The sequence below is a fragment of the Podarcis vaucheri genome (genome assembly GCF_965113315.1).
Source record: "Podarcis vaucheri genome assembly, chromosome: Z".
Taxonomy (NCBI): domain Eukaryota; kingdom Metazoa; phylum Chordata; class Lepidosauria; order Squamata; family Lacertidae; genus Podarcis; species Podarcis vaucheri.
Genome location: NC_138758.1, coordinates 47,903,860 through 47,920,371, shown reverse-complemented (window position 1 = coordinate 47,920,371; position 16,512 = coordinate 47,903,860). Strand labels below are relative to the sequence as shown.

Sequence of the window (16,512 nt, the reverse complement as noted above, 5' to 3'; positions counted from 1 at the left end):
CTTGAACTGCGATTGCTCCTCTTGCTTGCCTGCTTCTGCCTTTTGAAACCTCTGTGTTTCTGCATGACTGGAATGTAGCCAACTGTACAAACGTTGCTCTGTGTATTTTTTTTTTTTTTTTTGCCACCTCTGGCCCTTGGGTTGCAAAAGGGTCCCACACCCACCCCTGAAAGAAGCCCCCATGCCGCTGGGTTTTTCTGCTAGAGGGATCTGAATCATTCAGAACAGAGCTCCAACTTTACTCTGCTCCAGGTGGGGGGGGGAGTATCCCATGTGCAAGAGAGGGTCTGAAGCGCAGGATGCTGGCTCAGCAGCAGCAACAGCATGGCACTCAAAATGTCCTCTGTACTGCCAGGAGCCAGCAACCTTTTCCGAATTATTAACTCAAATCAGATGAGATCAGCATCCCCGGACCTAACTTGTTCCATCTGCTGCTTCTTGCTGACTTGCAGAGTTCTGGGAGAAGGACTTACAGGTTTTGAGGGCATCCCACATCCTGCTTGGCAAAAGCTCTCTCCTTCCACCAGAGTTTTGTAGAATCGATGCAGCCCTTTGTGTGTCTGCATTGTGGCTCTGCTGGTGGAGGGTCTTACACACACATCTCCAAGTTATTTTACTCCAGTTCGTTTCCTTGTGCAGCAGATGTTCCCAAAAGACTGAACCCCATGGTTTGCAGCAGTGACCAGTCCAGATCTTTCTCTAGGGGCAGACAGTCACTTGACGTGCACATTTGTGTATGAAGTAGGGTAGACATATTGAAATTAATGGAACCTAAGTGCATCATGTCCATGAATTTCAAGGGGTCTGCTCCAAGTAGGACTAAGATTGGGTTGTATCCCAATTAGAGTAGACCCACTGATTTTTTTTTTAATGACTAACTTTAATTCCATTCATTTCAGTGGGTCTACTCTTGAGTGTAACTTAGTTGGATACAACCCATAGTTTTAAACTACTCATTTTTGGCAATAAATTAGTCTGCTTCCATCCCAGTAGCGTAGCTAGACAGGGATGGGGCGGGGGCATTTTTCTTTGTTATTATGGTATGTATTTTGTTTTTATATTGTAAACTGCCTTGAAGAGTGGTGTAGAAATTTAATAAACAATAACAATAAAATAAAGTCTGCACAGGAATGGAAGAGGGTGGACTCAGTAGTCTCATCCTCATGTAGTACTAGGAAGAATTGGACCCTCATGGGTCCCTCCCTCCCTCCCCTTCTTCAACACGGGTGACAAGCAACATCTTCCACAGCACCTGGAGGTGGCACACCCAGCTCAGTCCTCCAGTACCTTGCCTCTGCTTCCCACTGCAGCATCTGTTGCCTGAGGCAATTGCCTCACTTTGTCTCATTGTAGGGCTGGCCCTAAGGCCACCACTGGATGCTGTGCTTATCCAGTTGTCCACATGAATGTGTGAACATATCCTTTTAGCAGGCTTAGCTTTGGGAGGCCAGAGTTAACAGGTGAGAACTTTCACTGTGTGTTTTTGTTTAATAGGGCTTCATTGACTATTTTACAAGGGTATTAAATTGTAGGCCATCTCACATGCCAGGGTTAGGATGGCCTAGAAATTCTAATAAAAATAAGAAGTTGTCAGCAGTGCAGCTATTTCCTTCAGTTGTTTATTTTTTTGAGAGTAAATAATTTGCTGTGCATTGCCTAATTCTTTCCAAATGCCTGACAAAAAGGAAGAAGAAGCCTTGCTGCTTTTGGGGAAAATATACTGTATATGTAAGTTTACGTGGAATAAGCACCTCCTATGAGAATATTCTAAGAGTCTGCATCCACAGCAAAATGTGGACTGATAGGCTTAACTACTTGATGATGCAGGCAGGGGTGGCCCTTTTCAAATTGTCCACCCTTCCCACCCCCCACAAATAAGTCAACTAAGATCTGGAAGAGAATTGTTGGTCCAATCGCTGCCTGCTATGCTTTCTACTTGAAAGGGAGAATTTTTGGTATGTGTTGTGTGTATGAACATCCTATGTACACACAGTCCCACTATCCAAACACTCATGCAAAAATTCACTTATCCGATCACGAGGAATTAGTACCCAAACCTTGCTATACACACTGCAGTTTCAGATATCCAAACAACCAGACCTGCGTGTAGTAGTGTACCAAAATAAGCAGCCTTAAGCGAGCCTCACTTTTTGTGCTTTGCTAGTCCATTGGAGCCGTTTTGCCAGATATCGTGGTGGGTTGGAGGGAGAGAGAACAGATAAGAGAGTGGTCTTTCCTTCCTTGTTTGTCTTTTGCAAGGTTTCAGGGGGTTTTCTTGAGTTTTCCTCAGCCCTTTCCTCAGTTCGTGGTCAAAATTCCATGGTCAGGAATGCATTATAAATTTTCTCTTAGGAATCACTGGAAATTGTCTGCTTGTTATGCGAACGCTTGCCTAACAGACCATTTCCTGAGAATTAAGCCCCCATCCCTGGACATTACCGAAATTTTCTGGTTTATATGGCGACCCTACTGTAGTGCAGCCCTCATTACTAGTTGCAGCAGAGAATCTTATCCTTCACAAGGTATAAGGAAGAATGAGGAGGATGTCACCCACCGATTTAGATGGTTTGAAAAAGAGGACCAATTCAGAAGGGGTTTAGACAACTTGTAAGCACTCTTGTGCACCATTAATTGACTGGTGAGTTGTCAAGGAAGAACCTCATGATGAGTTATGTCCTGTCATTGGTGTGGGAAAACTCCAACTTTGCTCAGAAGTCCTGTTTTGCTCTGGGGTTTTTTGCCACCAATCCTGCCTTGAACAAGCCTGGAAAATGACATTTCTGCTGCTCCAGTAAAACCAAGTCCTTTTCCATTAACCTGGGCATGTGTTTTATCCCTGATATGACGTCTGTTGTAACTTTCTTTGGTGGTGTGTGTTCAGGGTGATCAGGGAGTGCCTGGTGTGCCAGGAGACGTTGGATTCCAAGGAGACAAGGTAACTGATTTTAAGTATAAATCTTAATCTTGAGGCATTGCTGCGCCTGATTCCCACCCACCACCTGCCCTTGAGTGAGATTATTGCACTCCAAACCCACTTTCCTTCAAATTAAAACTTCTTGGGTTTTTTTTTTATCAAATTACTAAAATTACCTTCTCTTCAAGTCAAAGCTATTAGACTGCCATGACTCATTTGTGTGCATGCTATTTGTAAAACGGGTATTAATTATTATTTCTGAACTGCTTTATTTATTGTTGTGTTGTTGTGAGCCACTTTGGACACAATTTTATGAAAAAGTAGCATGCATACAAATAAGCAGATTATCTTTGTGATTAATAATAATTACATTAATGTTTCACCTTAATCAATGAGATCCTCTGATGGGACATTTATTTTGGGCGGGGGAGCTTTTAACATGGCAGGTCACGCCCTGCAGAACTCACTGCAAATACATATTTGGCAGGAATTGCCCATATTTTCTTTTAGATGTCTTTTAAAAATGGAATTGTTCAGACAGTCCTTTGGACCAAATATTTTTTTATCAACCAATTTTTATTGATTTGGTACTGATGCTTTTACTAACGCTATTATTGCAGCATTGTGTTTTCACGTTGTTTACCACCTTGTTACATTTTCTATGAAAGTGTGCGCATATAATTTTAATGCCCCTTTTCATTCACTGACTACCGAAGTGGTTACCAATCAAAACTGCAGTAGTAAAAGATTACAATGAATTATTCAACAATCTAAAGAACTGGTAATAGCAGCTGGGGAATCTCATTAGCCTGGTCAGTATGTCTGGTGTGTCTGGAAAGCTATCTGGGGCCTAAGGCAGTTCCAGAAGAATCTGCAGCACTTGTCAGGTATTCAGTTTGAACATGCAAAGAGGGAATGTACAAGTCCCGCCCCCTTGATGACAACATTCATATTGGGCACCCTCCCCAGCCAATGCTTGATCAGCATTGACCTGAAGCAGGGCCAACCCACCCAATGAGGCAAGGTCAGGTGACCACTTCGAGCAGCAGGTACTCGCTGCTGCAGTGAGATCCTTGGAGGCTGATCTGCTGCCTCCTTGGTAGACCCCACCCCACCCCACCATGCCACCTCCATAGCAGCCTCTTGGTGAATAGGAGACACTACCGGTCTCCTCCCACCTCTAGGGAGGAAATGGCAAGGGCTACCCTCTGGGGTCTTTGGGGCTCTGCGCCCACCCAGCATGATTCAGAGCAGGCCCTTTCCTCTGTGACAGCCTCTGATTCCCACTTCAACCATTGGGTAAGATTGATTTGATTCTCTCCCTTGTTCCTGATGTAGATCTTCACTCACCCTTTCTTCCCTGGCTGGGGGTGCAGACACAATTTTGTGGTTCTCCTCAGGTGCCAAAACATATTGCGTTGGCCCCAATTTGTAGTGAGTTGTCATGCTTAGGGCTGGAGCATACTGATTTTGCTGGGCTACAACTCCCATCGTCCCTGACTGTTGCACATTCTTGCCTGGGGCTGTCCTCTAGAAGCTTCTCTTCTGTTTTTCAGGGTAGCCAAGGTTCACCTGGGATGCCAGGTGCCAGAGGAAAGCCAGGACCCGCTGTAAGTAACTGCTCCTGTTTCCATTATGACCCATAAAGGCTTCTGCCAGTAGTCTACTACTCAGAACCAGCGTAATGGCTAGAGCAACCTTGTCCCCAGTTGTTTTAGGATTACAGCTCCCATCATTCCTGACCATTGGCCATGGATGAGGGTGTTGGGGTTTGTAGTGCAACAACATCTAGGGACCCAAGATTGGGGAAGGCTGGATTACTGGGGAGAAGAAAGGTGGTATGTAAATATAAGAAAATAAAAGGTGATTGAAAGTGTCCTCGTGAAAAAAGTATTTTCTTGGTAAGCCAGGTAGAAAGTAGACCTGCTAGTTTTCTAGGTGGAAGGGTATATTGGTTTTATGTTTTATGTAGGAGCATTTCAATAGGTGAGCACCCAGCTTGACTGCCTCAATCTTAAAAAGCCCTCTCTTGAATCATTGTTCCCCTTCTGGTTTTTCGCAGGGGAAGATCGGTGACAAAGGTGCAGTTGGAATTCCAGGATCGCCTGGCCCTGAGGTACGAGTTCAAGATGGCTTCTTCCTTTGGAGACCTATTGCCATTTTTTTAGTTGGTTTCTTCTTAAACCGCATTCTATCCTGAGCTGGTCATCCTTCCTTCCTTAAAATTCATCCACTTCTCTGAATCCCACCCCCTTGCTTATTACATTTTTTAAAAAGGCAAGTAAAATGAATGTAAGAAGAGCCCTGCTGGATCAAGCCAAGGACCCATCCAGTCCAGCTTCCTGTTCTCAGAGTGGCCACCCAGATGCCTGGGGGAATCCAAAATGGATCAACACAGCTGCCTGCGGGCTTGGACCCTTGCTGGGAGCAGGGAAGGCTGTCTCAATGGGGCAAATGGGACTGTGCCCCATCTACCTCACCCCGCACTCAGCCAGCCCACAGCTGCCTACTTCTTACATGCATCCAGTCTAGTGCGGTGGAACTTCCTATCAGCGTCCTCCTTCATAGCCTCTGTGTTACCCTTGTATAACTTAGGTGGGAGGATGATGGTGACAAAGCGAGAATTAGGCAGCCTCTGCCTGTCATTGGCTCTACTTGCTGTTAGTCTCCCTGCTTCCCATTCTACCAGTCCCAATAGGCACCAGCTCCCACATCTTGGGGGGGGGTGTGTGGCTTTGGGAGCTGTCACAGTGAGCTCCTGCCCCACTGTTTAGGGCTAAGTGGGCAAAATGGAATCTGGTATCATCTTCAAAAGACTAGTAGATTTCTTGTGGCATAAGCTTTCGTAGGCCCAGGCCTGCTTTGCCCATTGATGTCTTTTTGTAATCAGCATAATGCTTGCGCCCCGAAACTCCTTTTTGGGTTTGCTGTAACAGACGGGACATGACTTAGGAGTCTAGTGGAGCACCCTCATCACTTGAAGCAGCTGGGTCATATTTTTTGGTTATAGGGACTCATTTGGCTGAATGAGAGGAAAAGAAGGAAAATAAAGAAAGGAGTTCATCCAGAAAAGCTCCCCACCATATTGGTCAGCCCTCAGTTATTAATATGTTTGTATCAGGAATAGTCTTTGGCAGATACTAGAAATTCATTAGAAAGCCAACGGGGTTAAAATAAATGAAGGCTATTTAAGTAACGGGACACGGTCTTGGTGGCTGAACTAGCATCCTATAAACATGTCAGAGAGGAAAGGCAGAACATGGATAGGTTTAAAAGAGAAATGGTTTATATTATGAAATTGTATGCATCAAAACAGTTTGTGCCATAGTCAAAATATGAGTCTTAAAAGCTTGTGGTGAGGTTCTGGATTAGTTTCAATGAATTATATTTTTCGGAATGGCTGTCCTGTGAAGTTTACTACAGTTTCTCTCGTTCATGTATGTGATGAGGCAGTGGTTGAGTATTGTCCAGCATTCTTTATATAAGGAACAGGATGAAACACTAAATATTTAAAGAGTGCCACCTATCTTCCTGAAGAAGGCTAATTTAAGCCCAGGTCCTTTGGTTATTTTTGCAATGTGGTTGCTGGTGCAAAGTTGCTCCCCCTCCCTTGGCTACCTTTTGCACTGCTCCAGTAATATACAGTGGTACCTCAGGTTAAGAACTTAATTTGTTCTGGAGGTCTGTTCTTAACCTGAGGTACCACTTTAGCTAATGGGGCCTCCCCCTGCCGCCGCGCTGCCGCCGCCCAATTTCTTTTCTCACCCTGAAGCAAAGTTCTTAACCCGAAGTACTATTTCTGGGTTAGCGGAGTCTGTAACCTGAAGCATCTGTAAACCAACATACCACTGTACAACTGTCACAGTCAGTGGGGGAGGCTGTAGTTCAATGATAGAGCATCCGCTTCGCAGGCAGACATTCACATCTTTGATCCACGGAATCTCTAGCTAGCACTAGGATGAAATTGTGCAGAGCTGCTGCCAGTCAGGTTAGAAACTGCTGAGATGGAGGAACTCAGTATAAGGCAGAGTCCTGTTGGTAGTATGAATATTTCCCATGTCACAGTTCTGGTGGGAGTGGGGCTGTGGGGCAGGAAGAGCCAATGGGATCTTAGCCACCTTTGTGTTCATAGAATATTTTATGTTACTGGTGCAATGAGGGAGACATTTCCTATGGTAAGTCTCACCCAAAAAATGATACATGGAATGAGGTGTGGCATCTGATCCTATGCATATTCATTTTTGTAGTGAGGAACTTGTAGCCTTCTAGATATTACTGAACTCCTGACTGACATCAGCCCTGACCATTGGCTGGGCTCCAGCAGCCCCTGGAGAGCCTCAGGTTCCCTGCCCTATATTCCTATATTGTAGGTCACTTTGAGTTTTCTTTGCATAAAAAGACCAAATAGGTATAAATAATAAATAACAACAACAATGTCCATGCTTTAAAGTAAACTCCACTGGGTTCAGTGTGTGCATGGGGTTTGAGTTGCACCATTTAATCATCCCTGTTAAAGATGAACTTGGGGCTTCCAATTGAAGGATATTTATTCATTTCATATATTTATATATTGCTTACTACTAAACAGTCCCTAATCAGTTTACAAATGAACAAAAGAATAAATCAGACAATGAAACTGAAAAACCACAAGGCAATATAAAACAATAATATTAAAAAGGCAGAGTTGTAGCAACACAGCATTTACACACACAGTGTTTAAAATTCCACCCTTAGCAATATGAAGCAATTGATTTCTAATTCTGCAGTTGGGATAGACAGGGCATGCTAGGTATGAGGAATCTGTGGCTCCCCAGATGTTTCTGGACTACAGCTCATATCCCCCATGACCACTAGACTTGCTGGCTGAGGCTGCTGGGAGTTGGAGTCCAACAACATCTGGCAGGCCAAAGGTTGATGAGCAATAGGTTCAGGAAGGACAAAAGGAAGTATGTTTTCATACAGGCTTGTATTAATGTACTGAATTCATTACAATGAGTCAGCACCAGCTCCAGGTTTTGCAGGCCCCCAGACAAGATGCCCTCAGAAGGATGACTTCACTGAGTGGGTCTCCTCCTCCTCACCAAGGTTACTGTTACTCATTCAATTGCCTGTTCCCTGTGAGCCCAAGCCATATCATTGCCCAAAACAGGAGTGAGGATCCTGTGGCCCCCTAGATGTTCATAGAATTGTAGGGACCATTAGGGTCATCTACTCCAGCTTCCTGCCAAACTGGGATTTGAACCCATGACCTTGAGATTAAGAGTCTCGTGTTCTACCAACTAAGCTATCTTGGATGTTGTTGGACTCCAACTCCCATCAGCCCCAAGCAGCATGAACATTGGTCAGGGATGATGGGAGTTGTAGTCTGACAACATTTGGAAGGCCAGAGTTTCTCCATCCCTGACCAATAAGAGTGCTGTTGTCACTCTTCATATGCTTTGAGAGGACAGGTCAACAGGCAGTGATACCAAGCAGAAACAGTGTCAGAGGGCTGGACTGATGCCAGCCCCAACACAAGATGTGGTGATCTCCACTGGCTTAGATTGAGGTTAGGGGCTATCAGTGGCTTGTAGCCATGATGGCTGTGCTCTCCGTCCACTGTTGGAGGCAGTATGCCTCATGGTGGAGGTTAGTTCATAAGGCCAAATGGGGCAGTGCCCTCAGCCGAGGGGTGGCCAAGGCCGCCAACTCCTCCTCCTCCACCCTAGTCTCAATGTTCCCTTTGTAGGACTCAACAGGGAGGAGGATGGGGACAAATCCCGAATCAGTAGGCTTGTCTATCATTGGCTCTGGCTGCACCTGCTGTTGGTGCCCCTGCCTTCTGCCCCACCAGTCCCAATGGATACCAACAACCACTGATGCCTTTGAATACCAGTTGCTGGGAATCGCAGGTGAGGGGAATACTTCTGCATTGCTTGCGAGCTTCCCATGAGCATCTGGTTAGCTGCTGTGAGAAAAGGACGCTGAACTAGATGGGCCCTTGGCATGATCCAGAAGAGCACTTCTGATGTCTTTGTGGCATTGTAATTAGTGGAGGACTGAGCTGTCATTAGCCTGGACCAGTTTGTAATTGATGGAGGGCAGATCTATTAACAGTTATGAATCTTCCACATTCAGAGAAGGCAGAATGCCACTGGGTTGCCAGTGGGGTGGGAGGGCACACACTGGCTGTGTGTGAGAGAGAGACAAAGAGAGTTGGACACTGCTTGTTGCCTGTCTGGAAGCATGTTTAAGGCCACTGTGGGAAGCAGGATGTTGAACTACATGGACCTCTGCTCTGATTCTGGTTCTTAGTACATCATCATCAATATCATTTTATTATTTATGCCCTGCCCATCTGACTGGGTTGCCCCAGCCACTCTGGGTGGCTTCCAACACACATAAAAACAATTAAAAATTTCCCTATACAGGGCTGCCTTAAGATTCCTTTCTAAAAATTCTGTAATTCTTTATCTCCTTGACATCTGATGGGAGGGTGTTCCAGGGAGGGCACCACTACCAAAATGGCCCCCTGCCTGGTTCCCTGTAACATCAGTGCTGGATCTCAGTGTCCAGGCTGAACAACGGGGTTGGAGACGCTCCTTCAGGTATACAGGGCCAAAGCCATTTAGGGCTTTAAAGGTCAGCATCAGCTCTTTTAAAGAGACATGTGCATCATTGGCGCATGGTTTCAAATATTGGCTCACACCACCAGCTCCCCCCCCCCCAGTCAATGTTCTGGTATTTTGCTAGGTCTGGAACAGCTCTCCATTGAGTGGTATCACTTGATAATCTTTCTCTTTGTTAATATTGGCTTGGACTGTGGCTTTCTTTGTTTCCTTAGCTGAATGGATTGTGGGCGAAAAATGGGGTTGGTGTTAAACGTCAAGTGCTCCAGCTAATGAGCATGTCGTCACCTCTCCATTTGCAATGCCAAGTCTGCTCCCCCCCCCCCACTCTTCTTGGTCAAGCTTGCAATGCTTTGATTTATTTGTTCAAGAAAACATGACTAGCTGCTGACTCTAAATGCGGAAAGAATTGAATGGGGACTGCCTTTGCTGTGTCGTGCCAAGGAAACATTTGCTGACATAAGCACATCTTTAGCTGAGAGAAAGGGGAAAGTTTTCATGACAAAGAAGGATTGATTTATGCTAAGGAACAAACAACACATTCATAGAATTATCAGGCTGGAAGGGACCCCAAGGGTCATCTAGTTCAGCCCCCTGCAATGCAGGAATATCAACCAAAGCATCCCTGACAGGCGGCCATCCAACCTCTGCTAAAAACTTCCAAGGAAGGAGAGTCTACAGTCTTCCAAAGGAGACTTTCCCACTGTGGAACAGCTCTTAGTGTCAGAAAGTTATTTCTTAATGTTTAGTCGGAATCTCCTTTCTTGTAAGTTGAATCCCTTGGTTCAGGCCCTACCCTCCAGAGCAGGGGAGAACAAGCTTGCTCCATCTTCTATGAGACAGCGCTTGAGATATTTGAAGATGGCTATCCCATCACCTCTCAGTCTTCTCTTCTCCAGGCTCTTATATTCTACAGCATAAGATATTGTTCAGACAATTAGCAGATTTCTGAAGTTAATTGCAAGTGGGGGTGGGGCGCAGGCAAATGGGAAGATTAACAGTTCCCTTATACTGAGTCAGATCCTTGGTTCATCAAGTTCAGCAGTGTCCACACTGACTGGTTCTACCTGGAGATGCTGGGATGGAACCTGGACCTTCTCCATGCAGAGAAGATGCTCTACTGCTGAACCACAGTCCTTCCCCAATTAGCAGGCATGTCCCTCCCCTGACCAAATTGAGACCACAGTTGGGAGCAACTCCCCACAATCCCCGAGTCCCAATCCAAATCAGCCTGCTCTCCAATGCCCGCAAGTTATTATTTATACAGTGCCCCAGATTTTAGGCATGGTATGATAGGCAAAAGAACCAAAAGAACAGACATTATTTTGAATAGTTACTGGGTTCAGACCTACTGTAAGCAGGAAAACCTGCTCCCTGCCTTGCTGGCCTTTTCCCACCTGGCCTGGGAGGATGGGGCCCCAACTGACCCGCTGCAAGAGCTGAGGCTGATGAACAGACTGTTAGAATGGGGTATTGTTTACTGGTTTTTATTGCTACTGATATTATTTTTTTGTATCTCTGTTTTAAGATTTAATGATTTATGTGGAAATTGATTAGCTTGGTTGTGTATTTTTGATGTGTTTTATTTATTGTTTATGTCTACTTTCTTATGTTGCAGTTATGTTTTTCCATGTTGTAAGCAGCCTTGAGCATGGTTTGAATCCTGGAAAGGTGGCATACAAATAAAATAATGTTTGTACATATGTACTGTATAGTAGCTTCATGCAGCCACTTAAGGCACTATGGTTTGAGAGAGAGTGTTTTGGTCACTCCACTGAATAAGCCTTTATATCTAGCTATAAAGCCTTTATATCTAGCTATAAAACTCGACCTAGCTTCAGTGTTCCCTCAGCCTATAGAAGAAGCAAAAAATCAACAATTTGGCAACCACAGAATAAAATCAACATTACACACACAACCCCCCTCCAGTCTAGGCTTAAGTATATAGGTACATAGCAAAACAAGAGTTGACCAGCAAAAAAGTTTTTGGTGCTGGTCTTGCTACACTACAATGAGCCTGGTTTATTTCAGCAGGCAACAGGCTAGCTCTCTCCTCCCAATGCCTGGTGTGTGAAGCTTTAGCTTGGGGACCTTGTTGTTTTAACACCATTTCTGTCTGATGCTCTCTAGGGCTTTCCAGGTGACATTGGCCCACCAGGACAAAATGGCCCCGAAGGCATTAAGGTGAGTGGTGCTGAAATAAACAGACTTTGCATTTTTCTTGGCAAGTGCCAGTGCATATGAAAGAACCAAAGAAAGAATGGCTGGGTAAGGAGAGGAAGAGGAAAAATCCTGGAGATCCCTGCAGATAGTCATGGCCAAAGCTCTGGTTTTTAGGGCTTGTTTGTGTTGAGATGGCTCCAAGAGAGCTGGAACAGATTTCTTTTCTCTCTCTTGGTCTCTCTCCCCTCTCAATCTGCAACAGAATTGATGTTGGATGCCGTCCTGTGGCAACACACACTGGAAGGCAGCTTTCACTCTGTGTTTCGATGAGCCCTTGGAAGCTTGTGTGTTTTTTCTCAGCCTTCCCCACTCCCCCCCTTGTCTGTTGCAGGGAAAACCAGGAGCACGTGGGTTACCTGGTCCCAGGGGACTACCTGGCCAAGAGGTAAGAAAGGAGCAGGAGATGCTGACATGTCTTTGGCCGTGCTGCGTAGTCCAAACCTACTGGAGGGCACTGGCTTGGCCATGGCTTCAGACACCTTTCCTGCTTTAAGCAAACTTCCTTTCTTTCATAGCGTTATACAACTGAACTTGTAGATTATCTAGTCCAGCCCCCTTCCAATTCTGCTCGATGCAAGAAATCTGACAGGTGGCTCTCCCTAGCCAGCTTCTGCTTGAAGAGAGGTAGAGAGAGAGCATCACCACTCTGGCAACTGGGTCCATTGCCAAACTGCCCTCGTGAACGTCTCCTTATGTTCAGTCCAACCCATCCTGTAACCCATTAGGATCAAGTCTGCTCTCTGAGGCTGTAGAGAACAAGCCATGGACCTCCTATAAGTAGCAGCCCTGTATATTTTGCAAGAGAGCGGCCATGTCTCCCCCCATCTCCCCATCTGGGTCCCTCCAGACCACTAATCTGGGGCCAGTGGTGGTATAGAGAGTAGAGGGCCAGACTAGGACATTGGGAGTTAGGGGTTCAGCCAGGAAACTCACTGGGGGACCTTGGGCCAATCAGTGCCTCTCAGCCCAATCGCAGGGTAATTGTGAAGTCAAAACTGGGAATGGGAGAACCATGTATGTCACCTTGAGCTCTTTGAATAAAGGTGGGAGATAAATGCAATAAATAAAATATTTATTGAGCAGTCATCCTGATTCACTTGCATAAAGCTGACTTGGAGGTTAAATTATATTTGGTCTTGATAGAGCATTCTTTCCTGATTTGTGGGGCAGTTATACAACAGTGAGCATTCATTCTGCTTTCACACTGATTTTCTTGTGGGATGTTTATATGCATTTCCATTAACCATTCATTCATCCTGCACTTTTCAATTAATTTTCCCATTTCTTTCCAAACTGCAAAGTCCACTTCGGTTTTTTAAAAGGGTGACAGAGCCCTTTAGTCCACCATAAATGGGCTCTGGCATGTGCAGTATTGGTGGGCTGGAAGTCTCTTCTGTTCCTTCTGCCTTTCCTCACAGGACTTTCTTTCCATGCTGCTGACCATCTTCCTCGCCTTCCTTTGACCTCATTCCAGTTTGATTAATGCAGCTTAAATTTGCATTTGCCTTTCTTGTTTAATTTGCAGCCAAACCACCTTGATGACTCATGGCAATCCTGAGATCCTTTTCTGATGTACTGCTTCCCTCTTCCAGGAAAATACGTTGCAGTAGTTGCACCAGGTGGTGCTTGCATCTTTTAAAAATAATAAAGGGTTGTAAGCCAACTCAGTTCTACTCAGAGTAGAACCACTGAAATTAAGTCCATCATGCTCATTACTTTCAATAGGTCAACTCTTGAGTAGGACTAACACTGGATACAACCCAGAGAGAAGATGCTTTTTCCTTCTAGAACAATTACTTGACTTTGCTCTCCTGCAACTTACTAATGAACCAAATAAAACCCATTTTATGAATTAACTGCCTAAGTGGATAACAGCCCTGTTTTGACCTGTCTCCCATTTTCCTTTTGTGATCCAGGGTGATGAAGGACCAGTGGGACCACCTGGCATCCCAGGGGCAGAGGTAAGAGAGATGAAGAGGGCTGTCGTTGTTGTGGGCAGGTGTGGGGAGTTTTTTACATTTCTATTTTGCTTTGCGAGTGAGACGGCACAACGGCACTTTCTCACCCTGGCGCCGTTGGGCCAGCCCTCAATTATATTTAGTGCAACCACCTCACGGTACACCAATTATGCAAATTTCTATATTTTACCCCAGATTATCTAGTAAGGGACTTGTGTGAGGGAAAACGTATTGATTTAGAGTCTCAGGCAGAAGTTAATCAAATGAACACAAAAAGTTTTATTAAACAAAGGACGTTTATGACACAAAGTGGGCCAGGAAACGAGTTCTTTCAGGTAGAATTTACCGGTAACTTACTTACTTGTAAGTAAATTAAGATGTCTCAGGCTTAAACACAATGTCTCAGGCTTAAACACAATATTGTAGGTACAACTCTTAAACTTCAGTTACTAAACATCAGTTGGTACACTTCAGGTAGATAAATATTCAGGTTTCCCAAAGAAATGGTAAAATGTTCAAATCAGTGTCTGCCACTTAGATAATACAATACTTTCAACACTATACCACTTCCCTCACAGCTTAATCCTTTGGTTCATGAGAGAGTGGCATTTTTCCTCAGTTACCCCCTCTCTTAACAATCCCACACCTGAGATATTATAAATGGTATTACAGACCCAGGGGATCTCCTCTCCCCTTGTCACCGGGTTGGGAGTCTTCAGTACCTAGAAGAATTCTCCCTTCCTGGCTAGACTGACCCCTCAGGGAGCCTGAATTCCCATAGGATCTGTCTCTCCTGGCTCAGACTCAGCCCTCCCGGCATACTCCTGTCTGGACACCTTCCCCAGACCCTCAGCCTGATCTCCCTATCCCAGCTGCGAGGCTCTGTCCTCTCCCTATGGATAGTCTCCTCAGAGTGTATCTCCTTTCCCCTCAGAACCCCTTCACCCTCTCTCCCAACCTGAAACCTGTATCACCTGTGCAAAGCAATCATATCGCTCCCCCGGAACTCTGGCCAATCAAACGCTGTTGCCAGTCAACCATTTGCTGGCGGGGGAAAAAACAAACACTTGGTGACCCGGCCTGCCCACCAAACAAACTTTTCTGTCACAGCTAGTTTCTAACCAGGGCTTAATTTCAACCATTCCTTCCCCCACCCCCTTATCCCCATGGCTTTGAACCCAGAATATATTTTGAATGGTTCAGACTTCAAACATGTTGAATAATAATAAAAAGAGTGCTCTGAGCATGTGCAGAGTGCACTTTGCTCACCACCGCGCTCTGAACAGGTTTGAATCTCTGCTTCCACACCCACCTTTTTTTTTTTTTTAAAGGTAACCGACAGCCCTGTTTTGGTAACCAGAATATGCACTTGGCTTGTCCCCTGCTTGCTTTTAGATACTTGGTCAAGGTCCTGTTATTTCAGTGAAACTATTTCAGTTGGTACTCATTTTTTGTTCATTGTTGCTTTGTTTGTAATGAATATATATGTAATGAATACACGCACGCGCGCGCACACACACACACACACACACACACACACACACCATTTTAATGTATTTCATAACTAATGGTTAGATTGGCTTGAGGGTCAGCACATACAGAAAGGAGGGACTGAATTATTTTAATTAATCCATAAACCTTCATGGGGCAGGGGCTGAATTCCCTTCAGAGTCAGGCCATCTTGTTTTTGCAACCTTCTCCCCGTTCCTGACTGGTCTGACAGGTTACAGAAAGGCTTCTTTAAGGGCATGCTGACTAATTTGGTCGAATTTGGTGACCTGGAATTCTCTCCAACTCAGGCTGAGGCAGCTGTGGAGGTTCTAGCCCACATGATGATGGTTATTTACATTTATTAGTTGCTCCCCCCCTCCCCCCAAAATGTGACCTTGTCATATTCATAAGTCAAATCCATGGGATTCAAAGCACATTTAACGCATGTGGTTTTCCCCAGGGCACTGTATTTTACCCCTCACAAAGCTACAATCCCCATGATTCTTTGGGAGAAGAAGTGTGTGGCCTGGATGTTACCTTACATAGTCCAAACCAACTTACAGATAAAGCAATCATGTTTGTACTGATTCCTGTGCCTCTTGCCTCTGCTCCTGACAGTGTTTTCTGCACTTGTATGTGTGTGTCATTTTTCAGGGTCCACTTGGCAGGAAAGGATTTCCAGGCAAACCAGGCCCTGATGGCTTAAAGGTAAAGATGGCTTTGTTTTAGACACAAGAAGGGAGGCATTTGGGTAAAACGTGGTGTTAAAATCCAGGGAACCCTACTGCTTAAGTTTCAACATGCTGTGCATTTGAAAGTTGCTTCAAATGGCCATTTTTTACTATTCTTTCTTGCTCTGGAAATTCCTACTCATGGTGGTTTCTGTGGCAGAAAGAATGATGGTGCATATTTTTGGAAGCCACAGAGTTTTATTATTAACCATTTTAAAATGTCTTCCCTCCCCACCACCATCCTTTTTCTTTCCATCAATCTGTTTTGGATTTTCTCCATCTCTCTCTCTCCCCCCCTCTCCCCCCCCCTATAGTTCTAGGGCATGCTTCTCTCCCCTTCCGATTCCTTCCAGAGATAAAAAAAATGTAACTCTTGAAACTGAAGAACAACAAGGCATCCCAAGCAGCCTTTCTGTAATCATGGGGCATGGAACCCGAGAGAATGCAGCTGCTGTTGCCATAAGACTCCCCTCCCCTCGCCCCCACTGCCACATCCTGTGTAAATGCTGTGCTAATTGGATGCTTTTCTGCCAGGCAACCATGCCCTTTGCACGATTTTCAGCATATTTGCAGCTTGGTTAAATCTC

At 45.0% G+C, this 16,512-nt stretch overlaps 1 protein-coding gene across 6 annotated transcripts in view; it reads left to right on the top strand.

The window, feature by feature from the left end:
- COL27A1 (collagen type XXVII alpha 1 chain) overlaps positions 1–16,512 on the top strand; it is a 266,717-nt gene that overhangs the window by 127,404 nt on the left and 122,801 nt on the right. For all 6 annotated transcript variants that reach the window (XM_082208770.1, XM_082208771.1, XM_082208769.1 and 3 more), the window contains 7 exons: positions 2,882–2,935; positions 4,471–4,524; positions 4,977–5,030; positions 11,653–11,706; positions 12,077–12,130; positions 13,662–13,706; positions 15,849–15,902. In XM_082208770.1, the coding sequence (XP_082064896.1) occupies positions 2,882–2,935; positions 4,471–4,524; positions 4,977–5,030; positions 11,653–11,706; positions 12,077–12,130; positions 13,662–13,706; positions 15,849–15,902 (369 nt within the window). The remainder of the gene's footprint in view (positions 1–2,881; positions 2,936–4,470; positions 4,525–4,976; positions 5,031–11,652; positions 11,707–12,076; positions 12,131–13,661; positions 13,707–15,848; positions 15,903–16,512) is intronic.